Genomic DNA, 27,548 nt, shown 5'->3' with positions numbered 1-27,548 from the left:
AAGAAAGTTTAAGCACCATTATGCTTTACTACTACAATGATCTCCCGTGAAGAAAGGTAAGTGTCCATCTATCAGTCTTCTCCTCCTTTTTGTTGTTTCGCAGCAGATATACTGAAGACTCAAGTTTCTGCCTTCCCACTTCTGTAAGAAACTTAACTTCCTTCAGTGGCTAATTGTGCTGCTCTTTCTGAGTACATTGTAACAAAATATACCTTTGCTGTCAATTTTAGGTTTTTCAATAACGAAGGACATTAGCATCGCAATTTAACAGACATATCTCAGTGTCAAATCACTGTTACATTTCAATACAACAACACGGCAAAGTAAAAAACTGAAAACCAACAATAAAAAATGGATATTTTTTCCCTGTTGACTCAATAGGCAAGTCATTAATAATCAATAAAATTCAATGAACACAGCCTCATGGTTTCACTACTATAAGGGGCAGTCAAATGAAGACAAGACAGATGGAAAACAGTATGTAAGGGCCATGAATACAATACAACCCCACTTTTATGTTCTCAGAATTAATGTTTTCCCGCTGTTTACAACATTTTTTTTATCGGTCCCATCAAATTTCTTATGCCCACCATGTTAATTTGCACCCGATTTTGTGTCAACATATTTCCCGTGATTTACACATCACGAAAAAATGTTCATGTAGAAAAAACGATGTTGGTATGATGTTGGACATCCAGTAGTGTTTCTAATATTATGTGTTTATGTTTCTTGACACCAGGGCACTGTACTCAGTGTATTTGAACTGGTGGACTTGTAATAGTTGGAACAATTCGTGCCGTAGCTCCTGCCGCTACCAAGCTCTACTTGGCATGGTGGCTGATAGTAGTAACTAGGTTAGTTCGAATGAAGATATCATGACCAATCACAACCATTTCCAAACTGTTTCTACTGTGCAAACACAATTTTGTGATTGTTGTGATCGAGACACCTTAGTCGAACCACATTTAGCGTGTTTCAGCGTATGGCCACTTGGAGCGCTAGTTGACATCGTCATTCACTTTGCGTTGCTCAAATGTTTTTAGTTTAAGCACAGTGCCGGTTACATAATTTATTCATGTTGAGCAAAATGTGTTTTGAGAATTTTTTCTTGTTGTCAAGTGCAGAATTTACTTATGTATTTTTTGTGATGTTACACAAAGAAACAATCTGAGTGACTCTGTGTGTGTGTGTGTGTGTGTGTGTGTGTGTGTGTGGGTGGTTTTCTACAAAACTGTAGAGGCATAGTATGTGATAACCTCAACAAGACAACTACAGTGCAAGATATGCAGAATAACAAATATTCGATCACCACACAAAATACTTACGTACAAATTTGCACTTGACAACGAGAAAAACTCTCAAAATGCATCATGTTAAGCATGAAAAAAAAGTGTAACTAGTGCAGTATTTCATTACTTAAATACTGAATGACAGCTGCAGGCTTCCAAAAACATCGATTATGACATATGAAATTGAGTGAAACATTCCTACTTCCCAGACATTTATCAGTTCCAGTTACATTAGCAGTTTTTATTAGATAATAAGCCTTCATTAGATAATAAACAAGTCCCTGACAGGTCTTTTGATGCCTGTTATATACATATATCATACATAAAGTGCAAGGGGGTATCCTCGATGTAACTTTTACAGCTTAAAACGTTATTTCTCACATTTTACATTTTCCCGCATTATACACAACTTTTTTTGAAGCCCCATGAAAACTGCAAAAGCGGGGTTTCACTGTATCTTTTTTTAGGGCTCCAAAAATATGGAGACAGCGTGGAGAGAGATTGAGACTGTATGGAGTACATGTAAGGGCTTCCCAGCCGAACTTCTGCAGTGTAGTCGAAACAACTTTGGCAGCATGTGGGTGGACGTTTCATTGGCAGATTTTTTTCCGATTAAACTGCAGAAGTTCCGCTAACAAGCCCTCACACATTCTCCACACAGTGCTGACAACACCCCAATGATATATCCATATTTTTGGAGCCCTGGAGAAAGACATTCGTGACCTTCAATTTGCTTCGGATGAAGAGGTGCGTGCCTGGGTGCAATCATGGTTTCATAGGCAACTGCAAACATTTTTTCCATGGAAGAACTGACCATCTGGTTTCACAATGAGATAAATATATTCACAGTTATGGTGATTACTTATTTTTCCAGCTGACTCGTTTTCATCTGACTGCTCCAGTACAATGAGAAAACAAAAAACGAAACTTCTGAAAGCGCAAAATGATTTACTTAAACTATGAAATATTTGCACATTAACAAGATTTGATATGCAAAAGAAACACATACTTACAAGATGCTGAAATTTGTACTGAAGGATTTTTATACACACAAATTGACTATAAATTAAAAATATTCTCCTACAACCTATTTCCAAAGGAAGGACAAAAGGTTTGCAGAGATGTTCATCCAAATCTAGTGTCACATGAAGCCCTAACCTTGAGTATAGTGGTAAATTTTTGTCAACAGTAGTAATAGGGAAGCTCTGATTATTTCCTACCTCTAAATGAATCAACTTCTTGAGTGATCTCTAATACTGTTTCACAATAAGGTAAATGCCTGGATGGAGCAATATGTAAAATAAGAGAAAGGCACTCACCTATAGTGGACTGATGTATGGTGGACAAAAACAAACAGAAAACAGCATTCACACTAGCTTTCATGCTCGAGCTCTTTCTCTAGAAATACCACATACATTCACATATCACAATCACAGACACCTGAAGGCACATTCGTAAGGCAATGGAAAGATTAATTCAATTAGTCTTCCCTGGCTACAGGAGTGTGCACCTATGTGTCTTTGGGGTTGTGTGTGTCGAGATGTGTTCTACTGTTAATATTGCATCAGTTATTTGGTACGCTATCTACACCTGTGTCAAGGGCAGGAAATGGAAAGAAGCTTTCCTGCAGCCTGTGACAGCTTCTGATAATATACATAATGCTGTCACAGCATAAGCATTTGCTGAACAATGAGTGTTTAATCACTTAATTTGTGTCATCTTTACTATGCACCTCCTGCTTCTGTTTGACTAATTCAAAATAATACTATTTATTTTTTAATGGCTGTTGCTGGTGGTTCACTGTACTATAAAATTGTATCCTCACAAACACACGACACAGTTCTCACTTTGCGGTGGTTATGAATTATTAGCTCAAATTTTGCACTACAGACTATTCTGTCATTTTAAGAAAAGCTATTAATAATTAAAATGTAAACAGTAATTTACATTCAGCTAAACCCTGGCATGTCTCACTTTTCTTTCTAATATGTGTTCTGAAGAGAAAAGTAAAGTGACTCCAACTGCACACCGGATCTACTACATTGAAATCTTTCATTTAATTATATGCTAAATTTGCATAAATAGCCATTAAAAACCTTAACATTTTTCTGTGTTCACAAAGATATTTACTGCACATTCATTTACGCTTCAGATTACAAGTTTATGGCAATCACTATGGCATACTTAGACTGTTATGTCGTATTTTCTTCAATAATGTAATCTAAATCTGTTGTTTTATTTGCTCTGAATTTGCTTCAAACTGTTGTAATACCTTAAGGCGTCAACTAGTAAATGTTCTTAGTTCATGAAACCCTTAGCATTTTGTAAGATAGTTGAACTCCACATGACATGGCAATTCTTGTTCACTTTAATAGAGCCACAAGTCTGTTTTTAGTTCAGTACAACATCCAAATGCCAATGCAGAATCCAACAGTTAAAATTATTGAAATGGTAAAACAACTGACTTGTAAAATTCCTCCAATCAAATGCAGAAACAGAACTCCCACTTATTTTAAAATACAATAGAAAGAGTTCCATTAGTGGCACAAGCTTTCAAAATGAATGTAAATAAACCAGACAGCTTCAACTTGTTTATAAAAGACACTACAACTGAAGAAACTCTAATGATATGTAGCAGCTGTACTAACCGCAACAAGCACTTTGAGCAAAGTATCCAGGTGCCACCGTTTGTTTGGTGCAAATCTCTCAGCTGAAAGTACTATGCTCGATGAACAGTGTGCCTTGAATTCTGGATCTGCTTTCTCCAAGAAAATTAACAGTTCTTTCATCATAGTTCGTATATTATTTGCATTCACTAGGGCAAAGCTCAATTCCAGTGCCCGTCGTCTAATCGACACATCTGGATCCTAAAACAAAGTAAAATAAATATTTTTTTTCAAAATAGTTCTACATTTGTGATTGTAAATTTACACAAAACAATAATAACTAGAGATAAAAATGATTTACCACTTGACGAAAATGTGGCACTGTCAGTAAGATAAGGATGACACAGATGCTGACAAAGATGAAAATGGGTATTTGCCTACTTAAAATCACAGTAAGCCTTCAGTACACTCACAAAAAATGATAAAATGCCAAAAGCTTCTATATGAATAAATATAAAAGTTGATAACTATGGAACAAACAGCAATAAGTTGTATGAATGCAGACTTTCCTGGCATATACTACTGATGAAAAGCTCTCAGGTTCCAGGTGGGTGGCAGCGTTACATAAACCCTTTAACATTCAGGCAGGTGAGAGGAGACTACAACCAAGACAAGGTCATGGAAGATAATGAAAAAGAACCAATGAAATGGTTTTGGAAGCCAATCCTACTGGGCTTACCAAAAACAACCTTTACATACCAGCCTCATATTTGCGGGTGACCTCACGATACTTACAGATGATGAGGAGACTGCTGTCAAATGGCTCAAGATTCTTAAAGAATCTGCAGTAAAAGTAGAGTTACAATTCACATTCAAGAAACTGAAATCTTATGTTCAAAGACAGAAATTGCTAGCCTGAAAACAATATATGGTAAAATCAACAGTGTCTCAAATTTTAAATACCTGTGTCTCAAATTTTAAATACCTCTGAGAAGTCACTGAACTACAGGCCACAACAAAATCGCCTCCAAAAACGTCAAAAAAGCATTAGGCTTAGTCAAAAATCTCTACAACAAAAAATCCATGTCAAGACGGACAAAAATTTGTCACTACAACAAAGTTGTAAAGCCAAAAGTCCTCTATGAAAGCAAAACACTGACACTTAACTGGAAACATAAACTTGAAAAAATAAAAAACACATTATGAAAATTTGAGGAACAAGACATATGCAACATGATTACAGGCTACAATCAATCAAAATAACAGAACAGTTTTCAAACATCAAACCTGGCATTAAGAAAAGGTGAACAAAATTCTTTGATTATCTCAACATACTTTTCCAGAAAAGCGGCTGACAAAAAGGATAACAGATTACGTATCATCATTAAAAATTCAATACCTTGGCTGAACAAAATTCAAAAGGACCTCAAAAATGCAAGCATACAACTGACCGACATTTTAGAAACAGACACCTCCAGACACAAAACAGACAAATGGGAAGTTACATCAGAGCAATCAAAACAACAACAACAACAACAACAACAACAACAACAATAATAATAATAATAATAATAATAATAATACAGACCAAAGTGGTCGGAAGAATGTAAATAAGCTTTCTTGGAGAGAACAAAAGCCTACTGAACAACAGAAATAACCTAAGGAGAAGTTGACTGAGTTATTTGCATAACATCTTTCATTTATCAGAAGAATTCAATTTCGATGATGATGATGATGATAATGATAATAATAATAATCTTTCTACTGGACATCACTTTGGTGACTAGTGTGTCTCTAGCCTAACCCAGTTATCCAACTGGACAAAGGAGACCTGAAGTCTGTTTAAGGTGGAATCTGTACAATATGTTGTTTCTGATGATGTGTCACATCACTGAGAGGCAAAGGACAGGTTAAAACCAATACTGAAATATCCATGGTCCGACTGAGATTCGATCCCGTGGCCTCCTGGTTTCCAGGCACATGCTTCCTCACTAGGTCACCAGCCCCGATATGGATGTAAATAGTTCTTCTAAAGGTTCTGATGAATGAGTTTGTGAGTATCAAAAGATGTGTCACACCTGGCAATATCTCTAGTCTGTACTGACTTAGAAGATGAAATTTTTCACACTTCCATGGGATCACAGACTAGTATTTGGCATATACACTCCTGGAAATTGAAATAAGAACACCGTGAATTCATTGTCCCAGGAAGGGGAAACTTTATTGACACATTCCTGGGGTCAGATACATCACATGATCACACTGACAGAACCACAGGCACATAGACACAGGCAACAGAGCATGCACAATGTCGGCACTAGTACAGTGTATATCCACCTTTCGCAGCAATGCAGGCTGCTATTCTCCCATGGAGACGATCGTAGAGATGCTGGATGTAGTCCTGTGGAACGGCTTGCCATGCCATTTCCACCTGGTGCCTCAGTTGGACCAGCGTTCGTGCTGGACGTGCAGACCGCGTGAGACGACGCTTCATCCAGTCCCAAACATGCTCAATGGGGGACAGATCCGGAGATCTTGCTGGCCAGGGTAGTTGACTTACACCTTCTAGAGCACGTTGGGTGGCACGGGATACATGCGGACGTGCATTGTCCTGTTGGAACAGCAAGTTCCCTTGCCAGTCTAGGAATGGTAGAACGATGGGTTCGATGACGGTTTGGATGTACCGTGCACTATTCAGTGTCCCCTCAACGATCACCAGTGGTGTACGGCCAGTGTAGGAGATCGCTCCCCACACCATGATGCCGGGTGTTGGCCCTGTGTGCCTCGGTCGTATGCAGTCCTGATTGTGGCGCTCACCTGCACGGCGCTAAACACGCATACGACCATCATTGGCACCAAGGCAGAAGCGACTCTCATCGCTGAAGACGACACGTCTCCATTCGTCCCTCCATTCACGCCTGTCGCGACACCACTGGAGGCGGGCTGCACGATGTTGGGGTGTGAGCGGAAGACGGCCTAACGGTGTGCGGGACCGTAGCCCAGCTTCATGGAGACGGTTGCGAATGGTCCTCGCCGATACCCCAGGAGCAACAGTGTCCCTAATTTGCTGGGATGTGGCGGTGCGGTCCCCTACGGCACTGCGTAGGATCCTACGGTCTTGGCGTGCATCCGTGCGTCGCTGCGGTCCAGTCCCAGGTCGACGGGCACGTGCACCTTCCGCCGACCACTGGTGACAACATCGATGTACTGTGGAGACCTCACGCCCCACGTGTTGAGCAATTCGGCGGTACGTCCACCCGGCCTCCCGCATGCCCACTATACGCCCTCGCTCAAAGTCCATCAACTGCACATACGGTTCACGTCCACGCTGTCGCGGCATGCTACCAGTGGTGCTTTACTTTAACCAAACAGAGAAAATTAATGATAGGCCACATCAAACCAATCCAAACTAATCATAAACTGATTAAAATAAAAAGGGGGCGGGGGGGCAGTAGTCTTCTGAGTGTGTAAATACTTCCATCAAGGAGTGATATCTGATGAAGCAACCATTGGTTGCGAAAGCTTGAATTTTGTGTGTATGACTGTGTGTCTATCAACCTGCCAGCGCTTTCATTTGGTAAGTCACATCATCTTTGTTTATAAATGTCTTTGTTTACAAATGTCTGCTTGTGTCTGTGTATGTGCGGATGTGTGTGTGTGTGTGTGTGTGTGTGTGTGTGTGTGTGTGTGTGTGTGTGTGTGTGTGTGTGCGCGCGCGCGAGTGTATACCTGTCCTTTTTTTCCCCCTAAGGTAAGTCTTTCCGCTCCCGGCATTGGAATGACTCCTTACCCTCTCCCTTAAAACCCACATCCTTTCGTCTTTCCCTCTCCTTCCCTCTTTCCTGATGAAGCAACCGTTTGTTGCGAAAGTTTGAATTTTGTGTGTATGTTTGTGTTTGTTTGTGTGTCTATCGACCTGCCAGCATTTTTGTTTGGTAAGTCTCATCATCTTTGTTTTTAGATATATTTTTCCCACGTATATATGATAGGCCACATTTTCGTTAGCCTTCACACACAGTGGTATGTAAAAAAGCTACATATTTGTTCGCGAATCTGGATTTTTATTCATTAGTCAATTAGTCAATTATGACATCAGGAAGGACAGAAATGTGAATTACTATTCACAAAAGATTTCATTTTCTTAGCATCTAATTTACTCGTTCAAGGTTTTTGTTGATTGTGTTATGCCATTTGTAACATACACTGTCATCTAAATGTGGAAGATGTAAGCAAGAAGGGGTACTAATGGAAGTAAACAGCTGGTAAAATCACACCAACACTTTAAAAGATTCTTGTTAAAAAAAGGAATCTGAGTTTCATCTAGCATTCAGTATATTTATGCAGCAAACAAAATCTCCCCCAACAAACATTAACACAAGTGAATTTCTTTAAGAGGGTGCTTGAAATTATGTGAACTTTACCCCTTCATTTTAATGACTGTTTCCTCTAAAGCAGTGGTTGTCAAACATTTTTACTCAAGAGCCAATACTGATATTGTGGGCTGGCACATCAAGCCAAATACACTCCTGGAAATTGAAATAAGAACACCGCGAATTCATTGTCCCAGGAAGGGGAAACTTTATTGACACATTCCTGGGGTCAGATACATCACATGATCACACTGACAGAACCACAGGCACATAGACACAGGCAACAGAGCATGCACAATGTCGGCACTAGTACAGTGTATATCCACCTTTCGCAGCAATGCAGGCTGCTATTCTCCCATGGAGACGATCGTAGAGATGCTGGATGTAGTCCTGTGGAACGGCTTGCCATGCCATTTCCACCTGGCGCCTCAGTTGGACCAGCATTCGTGCTGGACGTGCAGACCGCGTGAGACGACGCTTCATCCAGTCCCAGACATGCTCAATGGGGGACAGATCCGGAGATCTTGCTCGCCAGGGTAGTTGACTTACACCTTCTAGAGCACGTTGGGTGGCACGGGATACATGCGGACGTGCATTGTCCTGTTGGAACAGCAAGTTCCCTTGCCGGTCTAGTAATGGTAGAACGATGGGTTCGATGACGGTTTTGATGTACCGTGCACTATTCAGTGTCCCCTCGACGATCACCAGTGGTGTACGGCCAGTGTAGGAGATCGCTCCCCACACCATGATGCCGGGTGTTGGCCCTGTGTGCCTCGGTCGTATGCAGTCCTGATTGTGGCGCTCACCTGCACGGCGCCAAACACGCATACGACCGTCATTGGCACCAAGGCAGAAGCGACTCTCATCGCTGAAGACGACACGTCTCCATTCGTCCCTCCATTCACGCCTGTCGCGACACCACTGGAGGCGGGCTGCACGATGTTGGGGTGTGAGCGGAAGACTGCCTAACGGTGTGCGGGACCGTAGCCCAGCTTCATGGAGACGGTTGCGAATGGTCCTCGCCGATACCCCAGGAGCAACAGTGTCCCTAATTTGCTGGGATGTGGCGGTGCGGTCCCCTACGGCACTGCGTAGGATCCTACGGTCTTGGCGTGCATCCGTGCGTCGCTGCGGTCCGGTCCCAGGTCGACGGGCACGTGCACCTTCCGCCGACCACTGGCGACAGCATCGATGTACTGTGGAGACCTCACGCCCCACGTGTTGAGCAATTCGGCGGTACGTCCACCCGGCCTCCCGCATGCCCACTATACGCCCTCGCTCAAAGTCCGTCAACTGCACATACGGTTCACGTCCACGCTGTCGCGGCATGCTACCAGTGTTAAAGACTGCGATGGAGCTCCGTATGCCACGGCAAACTGGCTGACACTGACGGCGGCGGTGCACAAATGCTGCGCAGCTAGCGCCATTCGAAGGCCAACACCGCGGTTCCTGGTGTGTCCGCTGTGCCGTGCATGTGATCATTGCTTGTACAGCCCTCTCGCAGTGTCCGGAGCAAGTATGGTGGGTCTGACACACCGGTGTCAATGTGTTCTTTTTTCCATTTCCAGGAGTGTATGTGCCAATTTTATTATTAATCTGCAACCGACACAAATTACTGTGTTAAGAGCCCCCAAGTCACCAGCTGTAGTAATGGCACAATTCTTTGGTCACCAGCCCCTCAAGTACTGAGTATTAAAAAGTCGGTACCTTTCTGAACACTTTCTGTTGACTACCCTCGGCAATCCCAAAGTTGTGACACTGTAAATCACCTCACGAAATGGTGGTGTGTTGCCTGTGAGGAGTTGATTAACAGATTAATAACAGTAATTGTTCTGCAATATTGCATTATCCAGTACAAGACACAGTCATAAATCTTTACTAAAAGTTCCGAATGACATTTTTCTTCTACTTTGTATTTATATGCCTTTAATTTAATTTAATATTTATTGCTACTGTTGTGTACCACATTTTAAAATGACCTCCATAATGCACATCCACAAATCCATGTTGCTTTCATCTGAAATTTATACTGCAGCATGTGATTGGCATAAGGTGCGCGCGCACACATCTGGGATCAGTGTATTTTGTCCCTCAAGTTGATTTCACAGTACTTTTATGCAATATCAGGGAGTTGTATAATTTAAAAAATTATGTGACATCATTTAAATGTCCTCTTTATTCTAATGTCTTAAGTCTCAAACTTCTAAACTGACAGAAAACTGATGAGCCCTTTCATTTTCGTTAGCCTTCACACACAGTGGTATGTAAAAAAGCTACAGATTTGTTCGCGAATCTGGATTTTTATTCATTAGAATTCTAACGGAAACTGAAGTACAGAAACAAAAATGTTAATTACTGTGGCTTGCAATTAATTACTTTTTTGGGCTATTGCACATTGCATCTTTTTTTTTTTTTTTTTTTGACTGGAAGGGAGCTGGGGTGTTGGTAGGTCAAGGTTCAACATGTTCAGGTGGCACAGGAAGGTAGGGAAAATAATATGGAAGTGAGCCCAACGACATGCATTCTGCATTAACATCTTTTTATTTATTTTTCTTCTTGATTTTATTGTATTTTCACATTGATTTTAGTTCATTTTTGCCTTTTGGTATTGGTCTTAGTCCCTAAGGTTTCATCTGTTTTCCCCCCCACGCTTCATTCATAATATACTTTTTGTGATTTTTCCCATGTATTTTTACATCCTTTTTATCCTTCACCATGGATACTCGTTGCTTCCACCAGTGCCAATACAGAAAAGTTTCTGTATCCCTAGCCAGAACACAAGTCCACATACTGTTCCTGCATTGTTGCCTAGCTTGTGGAATACCCCAAATGGCCTTACCATTAAATTACCCGTCTGCAGCTGCAACCCCTCCCACAATGACCTCCATCTATTGAGATTCTGCCAGTCCATAGCTCTCACCAATCCAGTCCTGCAAAACCATGTGAATCATGAGCCAACCTCCTTGCAATACCATCTCACCATCTGTAAAATTTTCCTCCTCTGCAAACCCAAATTCTTACATCCCATCTCTCAGAATGAAACACATTCCCTCCTGGAACTAGAGCACCATGCATAATGTCAACATGTTAACCTTATACCCCTGCCTCGAACCATCACTGTCCACCATCACTACAACAGCCTCCAACCCCCCACCCCCCCACCCCACCCCTCTGTAGCCAATAAATCCTGCCTTGTAAACCTATTACATTTACCATACCCTCAGAAACTCACTCCCACCACCATACAGAAATCAGAACTTACACAGGGTCCTGAAACTTTCCTCCAAAAGCCTTAGACACACAGAAGCATCTGTCCTTTCCAAAGGCTTTACCTTTTGGACTTGTTAAAGAACCTCTCTCCTTCTTCTGGTGCCTAAAGAAAGAACTACAATCCACCACCTTAAAAAAAAAACTGGTCCAAACCTTGTAATTCCACCTGCCAACAAAGGATCCGCCATTGTGGTTCTGAACCGCAGGGATTACCTGACTGAAGGACCCCGCCAATTGCTAGATTCGACAACTTACAACCACTGCCACAGTGACCCCATTCCAGGAATTCAACAGGATCTCCAGTCTCTCTCCTAAAATCCTTCGGCTATTCCAGAAACCCTCTCCCCTTCTTCCACTCCCTATACTCCTTTTCTCTACATGCTTCCGTTAGTCCATAAACCCAACCACCCAGGACACCCAAACCACCCCATAGACTAACATCTTAAGCCTATTACCCTAACCTACCCTCCCACATAAAAGACGCAGACAATTTTCTGCACAGACTCTCCTAAGTTCCTGCTCCTTTACCACACAGCGCCCTGCTCGTAACTATTGATGCCACCTCCCTTTACACTAACAGCTTTCAATGCCTGACTGACTCCAACCCCACAACCTCCTTCCTGGTCACCATGGCCAACTACATCCTCACCCACAACCATTTCACATTTGAATGCATCGCCTACAAACAAATCTGTGGTATAGCAATAGGCACCCGTGTTACACCATCCTATGCCAACCTATTCATGGGCGTCTAGAGGAATCCTTCTAATCACAAAAACCCCAACCCCTGGTTCCGATTCATTGATGACATCTTTATGATCTATCTGGACTGAGGGTGAGGTCATCCAATCCTCATTCCTCCAGTACCTCAACACCCTTTTCTGCATCCGCTTCACTTGGTCCTCCTCAATATAACAAGCCCCCTTCCTCTATGTTGAACTCCACTGGAAAGATGGTTATATCAGTATCTCCACCCACATAAAACCTACCAACTACCAACAATAATTCTACTTCAACAGCTGCCACCCATCGCACATCAACAAATCCCTTCCATACAGCTTAGTCACTGATGGCTGTTGCATCTGTAATGACAAGCAGTCCCTCTCCAAATACATCAAGGGTCTTGCTGAGATCTTCACCGACCAAAATTACCCTCCCAACCTTGTACAGAAACAGATTTCTCTTGCCTTGTCTCTCCAGTCACCTACCACCCTGCACATACCAACTGTCCAGCCCCAAAGGAGCAACCCCTCGTGACTTTATACCATCCAGGACTGGAAGAACTGAGGAACTCATAGTCTCTGCCAGCATTTGAACTACCTCTTGTCGTGCCCTGAAATATGAAATATCCTACACACTATCCTTCCCATACCTCCCACAGTGGTATTCTGCTGCTCATCGCAATTACACAATATCCTTGTCTGTCCCTGCCCCTACCCCTTGTCTCACGACTCTTACATCTGTAATAAACCTAGATGCAAAACCTGTTCCATACATCCTACCACCACATGTCCAACGGTCTGGTCAAAAATCACTACCTATCCCATCAAAGGTAGAGCTACCTCAGGAAACAATCAAGTGGTTTATAAAGTAAACTGCAAACCACTGTACTGCCTTCTATGTGAGCATGACTATTAATAATCTGTCTGCATGAATAGCCACCAACAAACTTTGGCCAAGAGACAGCTGGACCACCCAGCTGCTGAACAAGCTGCTCAACACAATGTACTACACTTCAATGACTGCTTCACAGCCCGTGCATCTGAATCGTTCCTAACAACACTGGCTTTTTTGAACTGCACAAGTGGGACCTCTCCTTGAAATATATCCTATGTTCTCTTAACCCCTCTGGTCTCAATCTCCGCTGGTCCCTGTCTTCCACCCATCTAGCTCCTTCCCTGCTCCCATTCCAGCACTACACAACCTTCTATTTCACCAATACACCCAACCAGTCTTTTTCCCCTCCTCCAATTTCCTGCTCCCTTCCCCTCTCCCCAAAGCTCCCGACTGCACTTAGCAACCTTACCCTGTCTGCATCACATCCCTGCTTGGTCCCATAAGCAGTACAACAACTTCCCCTCCCATACCCTGCTATACTTGCCTCAGCCTCCTCAGCCCACACTCAAGATTGCTTCTCCCACTAGGTGCAGTTGCTCACAGTCAGGTCGCCAGGAACAGTGGTCATATGTGTGTTGTGCTTCCATGAACGTACGTGTGTGTGTGTGTGTGTGTGTGTGTGTGTGTGTGTTTTCTCGTACTTTAGGCCTTTTGGCCAAAAGCTCAAATTTATAGCAGTCTTTTTGTGTGGCTGCCTATGACTGAACATCTCCTCTAGATGGTGACTATTAATTTATCCTTTTCGTAATATTCTTGTTATTTCATCCTGAATTTTCCACTGTTTGACCTTGTTTGTTTGTTTGTTTGTTACCGAGCTAGAAAACTACACTCTTCAGAAGCACTTAATGTTAGTTGACAATTTTGATTTGTCTGTTAGTAGTTTGTGCATATTATTGTAAAATACAGCTGAGAACCATGGGCAGCATAAGTATTTGATCTGGGCTGCATGTGGCCTGCAGGCTGCAGTTTGACGACCACTGCTCTAAAGTATCATAAATATTGGTCCTAACTGAAGGAACAGACGGCCATTTATTACACGAGTATTATGAAAAACAGTACACAACTTACAAACCTTTAGGCATTCCAGAATAGTACTTCGATGTCGCTGTACAGCACTTGTATCAATGTACACAGTTTTTAACAATGTATTTAAAGCAACATAGCGGATATTTTTATCATTGTTCAGTAAAAACCTTCCTAAAATGTTGACAGCCAATACCTGAAAAAATTGAAACCTTTGAAAAAATAGTCGTTATAACATTCTGAAGGATTGCTCTACAAATTTTACTATACTATTTACTTAGTACACAGATAATGTAAAGGACACTCACACGAAGGCCACTCTCTGACTTTATATCCATAATAGACAACACAGTTTCATACAAAATGGTATTTCCCACATTCTTGCTTGTTTCTGTGTTTGTTGCTACTTGGGCCAGAATATCGTTCATAGCTTCTGAGGCTTCAGCATCGTTTTTGCCCAATATTCTTAAAAGTCTAAGTATTTTCACCTAAAACAATCAATAAAAACAACATATTACTTTATGTGGCTCTTAGTAAACTTAGCAGCTTAGTGTGATTATTCCTTGTGCGATTACAGAATCACTTGCCATTGGGTGAAATGTATAGTACCACCGAGGAACATATATAAAATTAAAAGGGATGCACTACGTAGCTTTCAGAATTAATAGTTCCTTATTAAAGGAGGGGAGAAGGGTATGTTTGTAACTCAGACCCCAGGAGGAAATAGGTTCCCTATTGGGAAGGTGTAGGTACACAAAGAGCGAGGGAGGGACAAGGGACATCAGAGATGGTACAGTAGTAAGCACTGCATCTGCTTCAGTCCAGAAACAGTAATGGTAAGAGTGAGAAGTAGAGACATATTAGGGAAACGAGAGTGAACATGCATGCGCGCGCGCGCGCACACACACACACACACACACACACACACACACACACACACACACACACAACATAAATAATAGGGAGGGAGGTGGCAGTAATATGTCAGTGGAGACAAGTGCAGCAGGGTGTTGGGATGTTGGGGTGTGTTGGAGGGTAAGTTTCCATCTCTGGAGTTCAGGGAAACCAGTACTGGGCAGGAGAACCCAAAAAGCCTGTTTGGTGTAGCAATCAGGTCCCTTCAAGTCATTCTGTAGACCATGTTTGGCAACAGGATACTGGGTGTCCACAAGATGGACTGTTTTTCTACACACGTTTGTTTGCTCAGCCATTTTAATTGGTGGTCATACTTAAAGAACACACTATGCATTGGACATAAGATACTTTATCAACAATGCACATTGTTTCACAAGTTTCTCTGTCTTTGAAATTGTAGGCTTTGTCAATCATGGGTCTGAAGTAGGTGGTAGTGATTGGTACTGAGTGACACAGGGGATGCTTCTAAGTTTTTTGGATGTGAGAACTGTACTATTAGGAGGGTGAGATGACTATAATGACCAGGAGTTCTGTTTGTAAATATGACCTATGTGATAGCTGTTGAAGGAGGAAGCCTGGGAAAGGATGTTGGTGTAGGTGTTGAGGAATTCAGTGGTGGAGCAGACACATTTGTCATGGAAGCAAAGACTTTAGGGACAGGAATGTGTGATGTGGAAGGGATGGCAGCTGCCAAAGTGCGTTCCTTTTACTGTTCTGTGCTTCTGCTAATCGTACTACACATTTTACCTCTTCAAGGTAGGTAATTGCCAGTAGGTCTGTCTCATTGTTTATTAGTTTCCAAGTTCACTTTATTCATCATATAATTGTTATGTATGAAGCCTGTCATTGGGTGAATATGAGGTTACTAGTCACATAGTAGATTAAAACTTAATTTTAAAATTTTGTAAAACTGTGTGTGTGTGTGTGTGTGGGGGGGGGGGGGGGCTTCATTTTAACACTTTATGGGACACAGTTAAATATCTAAGAGGAGAAATAGTTTGCTGTAACACAGTCGTAGTTAAAAGTAAAAAGCTGCTTCCAGTAAACACAAAAATTACTGTACACTTACCTGCAGAAATGGATCACTAACACCTGAAACGTCATGTTCAGGGGAATAACCAGCCAATATTAAATTCTTCAGAATTCGTACTAAATTTGGTACAATCTGAAATCAGAGATAGCATTATTACCAAAAGATATTAAACAAATTACCACCTTTTTGGTTCAGAAACTGAAAAGCTTCTACCAAGTTGAGTGAACACACTGTATGGAAACGAAACAACAAGCAGAAATAATTTGTTGGTCTAAGTCACAAACAGCCATCATAATCGTCAAATACAATGCACAACCACGTTAATCCTAAATATTCTAAATGAGCCCCAGATCTGTCCTTCAGACACATATCACATAGGGTTTCCAGTTAATATAATTTTATAGAGCTATTACCATTCCCACAATGAGAACTGTGTCACATATATGCACGAGAACCCCAGCATCAGGAACAGGTACAAAAATTCGTGTGAACATAGTCTTTGAAGACAGAGAACAATAAATACCCACAGTAAGCAGTGTTAAGTAAATTCAAACAGATATATGCACTAACAGCACAATCTGAAAAATCTAAATATAAAACCAGTAAATGTGTCAGATCCAAAGCTAAAAAATATTACTAAAGGCAAACAGAAATTACAAAACTTGGTGAAAATGATGTAAGTTGTTGTTCAGGTGGCTCATAATTGGTAAGTGCCAGACTCTAAATTCAATGGTTCAGAGTCTGGTCCTAGGCTAGTCCTGGGATTATTTGTGCCACTTATCAATTGTCACTTCTTCCACTTCTGGCAATGAATTGCAGAAGTGCAAAATGTCAGTGGTTCAGAGTCTACACTGAACTGTCAGACTCCAATAATGGGCCTATAAATTCAAAGTTTGGAGGAAGGCAAGACCATTTCACCTCCAACACGACTATACCTAGTAGAGTAGTGCAGTGTCCAAACTAACAGTCACACTGAAGACAGCTTTATCTATAGTATAATAACGATAACACATTGCATCCGTAAAAAAAAAAAAATCTACACTCTCAGATAACTTTTCTTTCTGTGGCTTTTAACTTAATCATGCACTGGTAGCCATCTATGATTTCAACATTTCCAAAATATACTGTCATAATGTTTTGTTGATGGAGAGACCAGCATAGACTTGGATCCAGAGGAAAAGGGAAGGGGAAAGGCCAGCCTTTGGCAGTCAAAATAACAGTTCTGGCATTACACTAACAATTAAGACAAAAAGGACAGAAATTACAATCACAGGCCGCTGACTGGCAATTTAAACTCAGCTGCTCCCTACCAAAGAGGCTATGCCACCACATTATTTAAATTTAGAGAGTGCTATGAACACAATCATGAGAGACATATATATGTGCAGACAAGCTGGAATGCTGGATGACATATCACTTAAAAAATTCACTTAAAATTATACAAACATTTTAATTCATAGTATCAGATCCATTAGTCTCTACAATGCATGGTTTTACCAATAACTAAAGCCTACACGATTTGCTGATATAGAAAACAAGGGTGGCTGAAACAATACCACCAAATCACACAGACAATGAACCATGTCAAGAAAACAAGAGAAGAATCAACCTCATGCCAGTACTTTTTTGAAATTCCTTTCCACCTGTTTTCCATCTTACTAGACGCAATAGTATCAGTTCAGTATTACAATTAGAATGTCTCCATCCTATGAACTTTAAAATATTTTCTTGCATTTTGTCATTGCCATTCAATTTAAAAGCACCTCAAATTTTCTGCTTCTTTACACTCTCATTTATTCACAGCATATTAAGTTTGTTAATAAGAGTAGGGGCTTCTGTGCTTTATTTTTGAACCTTTTTAACATGTAAACTAAGTTCTTCAGCATATAAAAAAACTGGCAACTCTTTCAAAACACTGCCATTAGTGTGTTATTACATGTCTTACAATAAAGATACCTGATCTATGCAGTATATAGAATGCAACTATCACATCTCTTTCATTGTTTGAACGAGTGTTAAGCACAGGTTAACAGTATGTGGGATCCAAGTCACACCAGGAAATAAAAAACAATGTAATGAACTGAAAACTCTTGGCACTGTTTTGATTTTTTATGATTAGTCATTCTGTTGCAGCAATATTAATGTTTCTACTGATACAAATAATGCTCAAAATGACGAATGGCATCTTAGAGGCAAGCAAGCATCTTATGGAACCCAAAATTCTTTTACGCAAGTAGTCAGAAAAGTACACAACAAAATGTTTTTGTACCAAAACAGATAGTTTGAGTAAGATGTTCTGAATCGTCTGCTTGTCCAGATCTAAGTCTGTTTGATGTTATGTAATTCCTAACTCCTTATGTGTCATTCAATCTGACACTGCTTTGGTGACTTGTGTACCTATTTCTCTGCATATTTTACAGAAGCAGGTTCTCATAACATGGCCTCATGAGGCTGGGTGCCCACAACTGCAAACCTTCCCATCACAAAAGTATCTGAGGGGATCATCACAATTCAATCCTGGTACTTTCAAAAAGTAACCAGCAATGCTAAGTGCTGGACCAAGGGACCATCTGAAAGAAAATGCTTATTCACAACCGATTTCCATCACAGAAATATTCCATCAAGTACCCTGGTACTTTTGAAATATGAGAGATTGCTGAAAATAATCTTCCCACCTCTACTTGAATATACTTTATACAAAGCTTTTCAGTCATCTCACATAACACACACTGTACTTAGCAACACTAATAAATTTGTAAGTAGTAGATGAATAATGCATAAAACAGGCAAACATCTACTACACATCATGCACTATATTTTCTTTGACCACACAAAATACCAATGAACAATAAAGCAGGGGAATGCATAAACATGCCAAGTCCAAGCACAATGTGAAAACAATACAGTGAACTCATGCAAGTGCTGAGAAGGACTTGAATTAAAAAGAAACACGAACAATAGCAATTTTGCAATAAAACAAAATAAAAAATCCAAAACATGCAGCCGTTTGCAGTTCTGCTGACAAAAGGAAATTGGTATTATTTGTATGTTAAAATGTAGATGACAGGAATTTCAGAAATTTAGTTAATTTTTGGTAAAGCATACTACATATGTTAATTATGCTGCATAGATTTTATATGAATCCAATTTATGTTTGAGACATAGCTAAAGTAAACAATGGAAAATGTCTGTTACTACTGAGCGGAGTTGGTTTTTATCAACTGCTAGTACCAGCAGAAAAGTAACTTTACAGAAGCAATATGTTCAACCCTGCATTGCACAGTGTAAGCAAACCTCCAATCAAATACTCCATAGCTACATAAGGAGCAAATTCTAATAATTTTTCCAAGAGGTAACGATAGGTTCAGAAATCTAGGCATCTGTTCAGGTCATACATGTTATGAGCAACACTTACATTCAAATTACACAGGCAGAAGCTCTTTAAACTGTATCATCCTACCAAATGCCTTGAGATGAATAATGCTACTTTCCCCACTCTGCTAATATGATTATTCACAAATCAGTGCCACATTTATCGGGTGTTAACGTTCTCAAATAATACTAAAGAGTGAAACACAATTAGTTATATCCACGAACTTTAACAACAATAAAAGAGAATAAATTCTTAGTTTCCAGATTATTCTCACACCACTGTGCGCCACTTTAGACTTTCCATTATCACAAATTTTACCTTGTAGCTCCTTTCATTCTGTAAAGCCCTCATTTTACAGACTTTGTTTATGTTTATCAATTTTTTTGGCACCTACCCAGTGACACGCAATTTCCCAGACACCCTGCATATTACATTGATTCCCTCTTTCAAATTCTTCAAACCCTAGTATTTAATCACCTCAGTCAAGACTTGGAGTATAAGGGTGGCAGTATGAGCTACTTACTTCAATAAAATGAACAACAGTTCAATAGAGGAGCAAAAGTGTCAACACCCAGCTTGTGACACTATTACTCCAATTACTCATAATGACTATGACAAAAGATAAAACACATGTGAAGCTATAGAATGTGTCCTCACATGTAGCATGAATTTCCAGCAAAAGCAGGAAGCCTGCCAAACATAACAGCTATCACCTCTTTTGACATTAATCAGTGACTTGGTCTGTGCCAGGATTATTTTCAAATAATTGCCTGACATAACAATAATTAAGCAACAGGATAGCCACACTACATTTGTGGAAACAACACTGTATTTCTTAGATTCAGAGAAGGTGAAACATTTTCCTTATGAGTCTGGATTACAGTTGGGAGTTCAAAGGAACAATAAACAGATGGTCCGGTGTTGAAAGATAGAGAGCAAACCTAATAACATCACTCTGAACATTCTGGATATGTTGAGTTCTACACACACACACACACACACACACACACACACACACACACAGGAAATGAAGTTGGTTATTGTAATTTTGGACACTCACTTTTCTTTGGGAATGTGCTTTCTAATGTCTGATTTTGGCACTGAACTGATACGCTAAGCACCACTGAAAATTTCTTATGCAAAATCTAAAAGTTGACACTTCACTAGTGTACAAGTCATCATTTTTTATTAAACCATATCAAAATATTTGTATTGCTTAAGAAGGGGCCCTTTGTATTTGCTCATGAACAAAAGTGTTTATTATCCTCACATATAACCGTCGTATTTACTCGAATCTAAGCCGCACTCAAATCTAAGCAGCACTCAAGTCTAAGCCGCACCCGAAAAATGAGACTCGAAAGAAAGGGAAAAAAATTCTCAAATCTAAGCCGCACCTGAAATTTGAGACTCGAAATTCAAGGGGGAGAGCAAAGTTTTAGACCACACCTCCAAATTGAAACAAAGCTGGTCCATTGTAACATGAGACACAATTTAGGTTGAATGGATGAAGATACAGCTACAGTAGTTTGGTTCGAGTCGTAAGCTCAACATTTAAGCTTTATCAAGTAGCCATTAGTATGTGTCAGGCGCTCAGTCCGTATTTATAAGGGTACCCTTCCTTTTTCAAATGTTTTGTCTGGTTTGAATCGATCGCTTATTTTGCTTTAATCAGATCAGTGGCGTTCTCTTTGTTATAGGTGTTTACGTCACTCTAAGCTGAAAATGCATTATTGTACTGTGTCATGCATTGTTTGTCGCATTCTGATAAAGAGTGATTACGACCTGTCGCCACTCGCAGCATGGCTTGCTTTTGTGTGCGCTACCGCCGCTTACAATAAAAAGAAGAGAGGAATTGTCACATAAGCGAAAGAATGACAAGAGACTGTTATTTGTTATTACTTACACTGCTGCTTTCTTTGATAATGATCAACAAGAACCAAATAATAGACTGCATATGATAGATGTTCTGAATGAGAGTTTAGCAAAAATTTTTCTCCGTTTGAAAATCCTTGCAGATGCCTGTTTCGTACATAACATTCTGCATAGAAATTAGAGTCATCTTAGATTTAAAAATCTAGTCAGTTGCCGTGCTTCATTTCTGACTGTATCACTATCCAGCATAAGAGTAATACGAATATAATAATGACATGATACGTATATTCTTCCGCGCTTGCTGGTGTCTCACCCTAGTTTCCTAGTTTATTAGGCAGACAGGATTTAAATGAGATAGCAGCAAATACGAAAGAATACATGGCATAATGTTTACATTCTTCTGCCTTTCCTTTTAATTTATTTATTGGCGCAGAGGTTTTGGCGCCAGTATTTATCTTTGAGTCTGCACAAGCATGCCTGTGTAGCGCTACATATATTCGACGGCAGAAGTTAGTTGTGGCGCCACCTACCAACATTTTTCAGAACTTCCGCTTACTCTGCACTTGATTCTAAGCCGCAGGCGGTTTTTTGGATTACAAAAAGTGGATAAAAAAGTGCGGCTTAGATTCGAGTAAATATGGTAAAAGACTTTTCTTTTCATCCAAGTAGCATAGACTTACACTAATGTAAGTATACTTTGTATATCACTCACATGCAATATCAAACACTTTCCGTAACCAAAATAATCCAAGAATTGGGGTAATCTTATCAAGTGCAGCTTCAACCATGTCAAGTACAGATCTCTGCTTTCAGGATACTACTGGATTCTAATGATGAATACAAATCTAAAATTAACATAAATGAGTCATGACAGGTTATACCTCACAGAATCTCTTACCACTCACTTTATTATGGGTTATCTGCAGTATTTTAATTATTTCAGAGCAGCTTGCTAGAAAGCTACTGAACTTTTGGTGAAAATGGGAATTTGCTCCTTGTCAGGAGCTTGTTTTATTTCACATGTAAGTACACAAAGCTAAAACGATATATTATTGTGCTTCACGATAAAAATGTTGTTTTCTGCAGAAGCGCAGTTGTTAAGGTGTAGTATTGTAAGCCAATTGAAGGTTTCATAAAACATTTACAATGTGAAATCCCAAATATAATTAATATCATCAATGAAAGCTGCAAAACTCTACAATGGCAGAACCCTCTACATCATGAAGCAGTCCATCTCACAGAGTGGCAGTGATATGCGTGCAGCAGTGTAAGTGGTAAGCCGCAAGTAAAGAAAGAAAACGAATTAACCATTCTTTTTACCTCACTGTGGCTGGTCTCCTAAACACCAAAAGAAGGAGAGAAAATGCACATTAGCTTCTCTGCTGCTCACTAAACAACTTAAATAAACAAGGAATAAAACACAATCTAGTTGGTTATTCTTTCAAACAAAAGGCCGGTACTGAAAGAAACTGATAAATAGGAATTACAATCAACTTAGTAGCAAACATGCACTAATACCAAAATTAACTTTGTTCTGTTACTGACAGTTTAAATTCGTGGCTACTAACTGAAGAATCAGAACTGTAACCATTACTGGAAGTCTAGTGCAGTATCCACAGAATAACTTATGAATGTTTATGAAACAGCATATCTTACAATAACTTGTGGCCAGAAGGCTGATGGATTTTAAGACCCAAAAGAGTACTAAGAAAAATCCTGCAAGAGATTACCAAAAAATTCAAATTTATTTCTGAGGAACTTCTCCATGTCAAATTGAGACAAAACACTTGTTCGCATAAGCCAGAAACCAAACATTAAGAAAATTCTAAATTTACATGATAATCTAGTTTTTCTGCACATTGTTCTCAGTTATTATTATCATTTACAGCATGACTATTAGAGGAAAAGGGCAAACCAACCTATAGTAAAAGAGCTGGAACATCCATTCTGAGGCTGTAAAACAAAATTTTATTGCCCTGTGGATACTACACATTTAGCTCTAATGAGAAACCAATACCATATAACATGACACCTTCACTAAAAAAAAAAAAAAAATACTTGGCCACAGAGAGGAATGCCACTTCAATTGGCAATGCAGAAGAGGAAAAGGGACAAAGGAAATGAAATGCCTTATTTAAATGTAGCAACAAACCATTCCTGGACACCATGTCTACACATGAGGATGGCGCGGAGGGGGGCGGGGGGGGGGGGGGGGGGGGATATATAGCCTAGGAGAGGAAGGGCTAATATTTAGGGCTAATATTTGGGCCACTGTCGTGGGAAGGTATGGAAGTAAGGCAGTGCCTTTTTGTTTACATACTTTTCTGCGATATTTATCAACCTGCATTTTATGAAAGACCCCTTAACAATGAAAATATCTTTTTAAGTTGAAAGAGAAGTTTCTCTACAGATCACCATGCCTTTCTGCGCACTTAACACATTTTTGCAGTTGTTCTATTTCTGAAACTGAAAACAAAAACATTTATCTAGTCCCACACCAACAGATTTTCACTGCAGCATCATTCCTCAACTATATTTCCTCCCTTTGCAAGATACTTTTATCACTCAATCCCATTTTCCTACACCTCAGATGAAACATCAAAACCCTCACCCTCTAATGAATGGAAAAGCGCTCAAAACATCATCTCAAGAAGTTATTCAATTTACCATCTTCTCATTATCACCTTCGAATAACTCTGTCAAGAATACAGCAGCCTACAAATTACCTTTTAACACCCTTTGTTGACCTACTCTATTTGCTATGTGGCCATAACATATCTACCAATATTCTACTGAAGTCTGAATCTGTAACTCACACCATGGTTGTTAGTTAACATATCCACCTAATACTTTAATCCCATTCAAATACATAGATTTTCAGGAAACTTTTTTTTTGTGGGGGAGGGGGGGGGGGAGAGATGATGCATTTATTTTAATAATAACACACTTGTGTAGGCCATCTATTATTACACACTCAATTGTAAGAAGGAAGGAAGATAATGATTCAACTTCACCTTGATGAGGAAGTCATTCGAGACAAAGAACAGTTTCAGATTGGGGGAGAATACGTAAGGAAGCTGACTATGCCTCTCTTAAATGTATTATCCTGATATTTATCTTAAGCGAATTAGATAAACAACAATAACGTAAATACTGATTGCTATGTGCAAATTTCAATCACTGTCCACTCAAATAGAAGTTGAGTGCGATTGAACTGGAATTCTTCCCATCACCTGGAAAGTGAACTCTTCTATGTCATACCTTTCAATTTGTCAGACCTTCCAAAACAACAGAAACATATCTGGTAGCCTTGTGTACAAGCAGCTGCTTATAAACTGCACTGCCCATGAATGGTAAGTGACTGGGCCCCTGCATTTCCCATATAGTTTTAATCTGTAAGTTACAACTCCCTAATCATTTTACAACATATCAAATATGTTATCTTCACTTTATTATTCAACACATTAAATCTTATGATCACATTAGAAAAAGGTCTTCTAAGAGAAAATATCAAACAGCAGTCCCATAATTAACCCTAGATATAACCAATTAATTTCATTTCTGTGACAAGACAACGAAGATAACATTCTACGTTGGACTTTACTGTCACTTTGTAAATAAAAATGGAAACTATAAACTGAGTTCTGCATGGGACTCCTTAATCGCCATGATATGCTGCTGCGTGTGCATGTCACGAAGAAGCTACTAGATGAGACGTAAAATGAAGCCTGTCTTCTAGCGTACACACTTGCAGTAATACATGATATTTCCAAACTATTTATCCAGTTTCATAAGCCTACATTTTCTATATGAACGAAGACAGGAACTTGTGAAAAACTTCAATGTGAGCATTGAAACCAAAAGTTTATATTGATGCGACTTGTAGCTTTCCAGTTCATTCGGTTGCTAGCGAGAGTCTCCCTAACGCAGCTGGCTTGCTCGCTTGATTATTATCCAATGTGCGTTGAGTTGATGATATGCTTCGAGTTCTCTATTTCAATAGGTAAAACTCAGTGATTACTTTGTGGTGTGATTTTCTTTGAAAGTATGGCACTGCAGCTCCTACACCTCAAAGCACTTGACGACAGCACCAGGTTTCATCTAAAGAGAAATCCACCGGTCGTTCCCATGTGCTTATTCAAGATGCTGCGCAGTGCATTCAACAGAGCTTTGCAAACAATGTACAGAACTCTCCTTGTAGTACAAGCAGAGAGTTACCTGTTCATAACGGCGATAAACAACAATAATGTGTAAAAGTTTTGCTGATTTATTCTGGGCGTACAGATGGAAGGTAAAAATTTTGTTTCACAACACAATCACAAAAGGATGGGACAAGTCTGACAATCATCTGGATGCTTGTCTCACATCCAGTGGAGGACAAACTGAACATTTGTGAAACGTAAATGAAAAAAGGGTCCAAAGTGTAATTGTAAAAGTACCCCTGGTCTTACGGACATGTGTTTAGTAGATATACCTTTGTAAAATTGAAACATTTTTTGAAAATTAAAACTTTGCAGTCCTATATGTAACTTAAAAGTTATCCAAAGTTTTTATCTTCATACGTGTAGTAGATATAGTCTTGTGAAATTGAATTAATCTTTCTGGAACACCCGCTTCAATGTCTGTAAAGCCAACAATGGTCAGAAGAGCAGTGTGCTACTGCACACCTCTCCATAATGCATCAAAATGAAATCTTTAGTTGAAGATGACATACAGTTGATTGGTCAGGACTGGACTGGTGAGGCCACAGCAGCAGAGCTTTCATTCTTTTTTCCTATACATTAGATTGGATGGTGCTAACTGTGGCTCCATGAAATGGACAAGAATACAGAATATGCACATTTGTTCAAATGAATTCTCTTAGCTCTGCTTTAAGATAACACTTTCCTGGATTCCCTTTGCTGTATTGGTCCATTTTTAATATCCCCCACACAAAAATTGACATACATGATTCTAAAAAAGTTCTTGAAGTTATAAGTTAGAAAATAAAACCAGTTATAAAGGCAGATACGGATCACAATGATTCACTGTGTAGCAGTTTGCATAATCATGGCAAGAAATGACTGTGTCTATTAAACTACAGCAACAGTTAGAAAGATAAGACAGTTTTGGAATTCTATTATCTCTAATGCTGGATCTAAATATGAAAATGAGGAAACAACATGAGATCATGCAAAAGTAGCATTACATGTAAGAAAGGAAGCAACTGTAAAGATTAAAAAAACTAATTTTTTTTTTATAAACCAAAATAATTCCCTCATCACATCTGTAAGTACAAGAGACCAAACTTTGCTTGAATTGTGATACTTAACATCATGAATGAATGGAAATGCTTCATCATCATCATCATCATCGTTGTTGTCGTCCTCATGAGTTTATAAATGAGACCACCTCTAGACCACCTTGAGACCACTCAAGCCTATTCCCTATTGAATTTGCTTATTTTTCTGTCTCTCCTAGTACATTCCCAATATGCATCTCTGCCATAAATCAAGAATACCAATATGCACTGATTGTAAACCCTATTTAGTTTACCAAAAGCACTCAACACCATTTTTACTCTTCTGTTTGTTTCTTTTGCTATTCATCAAGAGATCACCTTCAACTTCCCGTAAGAGTGAAACTCTATTATTAGTTCTGACACTTCAGTGTTAATTTGTTCCAGTCTATTATGAATGTGTTCATTATATATTATTTTTGCATTATTATAATTTATTTGCATGATTAATTTCAAACTTATTCTATTACTCTTTTGCTGAAGTTAATCTGTACTAATGGTAAACAGTACAATATCATCAGCAAAATGAAGATGGTTCATTATATGTAAATTGAAGGTGGAGGAGAGGAGAAAAGAATGGAAAGAAAGGATTGCTGATGTCAGCTGCATCGGGACATTGCGTGGAATCAGCAGAAATGGGTGAAAATGTGGGCCAGACGGGGATTCAAACCCGGGTACTCCTGTTTACTAGGCAGGTGAATTAACCACTGCGCCATCTGGACACACAGCTATTGCAACTCCGTGGACTATCTTGATATACCTGACGACCAACCCACACGCCCAACGAGCACTACCAACCGCAGTCCCTGGCCATTTCCTCCATGCTCACTAATCGGAAATTCCCTCAGGAGGCAGGATGTACTTGTGCATCTGCACTGAAGACAGTGGATCCACTGCCCATC

The 27,548-nt window shown here is 39.8% G+C and overlaps 1 protein-coding gene across 8 annotated transcripts in view; it reads right to left on the bottom strand.

Annotated features, from left to right (window-relative positions):
- Positions 1 to 27,548, bottom strand: part of LOC126176248 (AP-1 complex subunit gamma-1) — a 191,794-nt gene that overhangs the window by 59,191 nt on the left and 105,055 nt on the right. For 6 of the 8 annotated variants that reach the window (XM_049923397.1, XM_049923413.1, XM_049923405.1 and 3 more), the window contains 5 exons: positions 22,689 to 22,706; positions 16,160 to 16,255; positions 14,484 to 14,663; positions 14,225 to 14,371; positions 3,938 to 4,156 (listed from right to left, as the gene is read on the bottom strand). In XM_049923397.1, the coding sequence (XP_049779354.1) occupies positions 3,938 to 4,156; positions 14,225 to 14,371; positions 14,484 to 14,663; positions 16,160 to 16,255; positions 22,689 to 22,706 (660 nt within the window). The remainder of the gene's footprint in view (positions 1 to 3,937; positions 4,157 to 14,224; positions 14,372 to 14,483; positions 14,664 to 16,159; positions 16,256 to 22,688; positions 22,707 to 27,548) is intronic. The other 2 variants (XM_049923449.1, XM_049923420.1) reach the window with 1 other exon arrangement.

The sequence above is a fragment of the Schistocerca cancellata genome, chromosome 1, assembly GCF_023864275.1.
Source record: "Schistocerca cancellata isolate TAMUIC-IGC-003103 chromosome 1, iqSchCanc2.1, whole genome shotgun sequence".
Lineage (NCBI taxonomy): Eukaryota > Metazoa > Arthropoda > Insecta > Orthoptera > Acrididae > Schistocerca > Schistocerca cancellata.
This window is presented reverse-complemented; position numbering and strand designations above follow the sequence as displayed.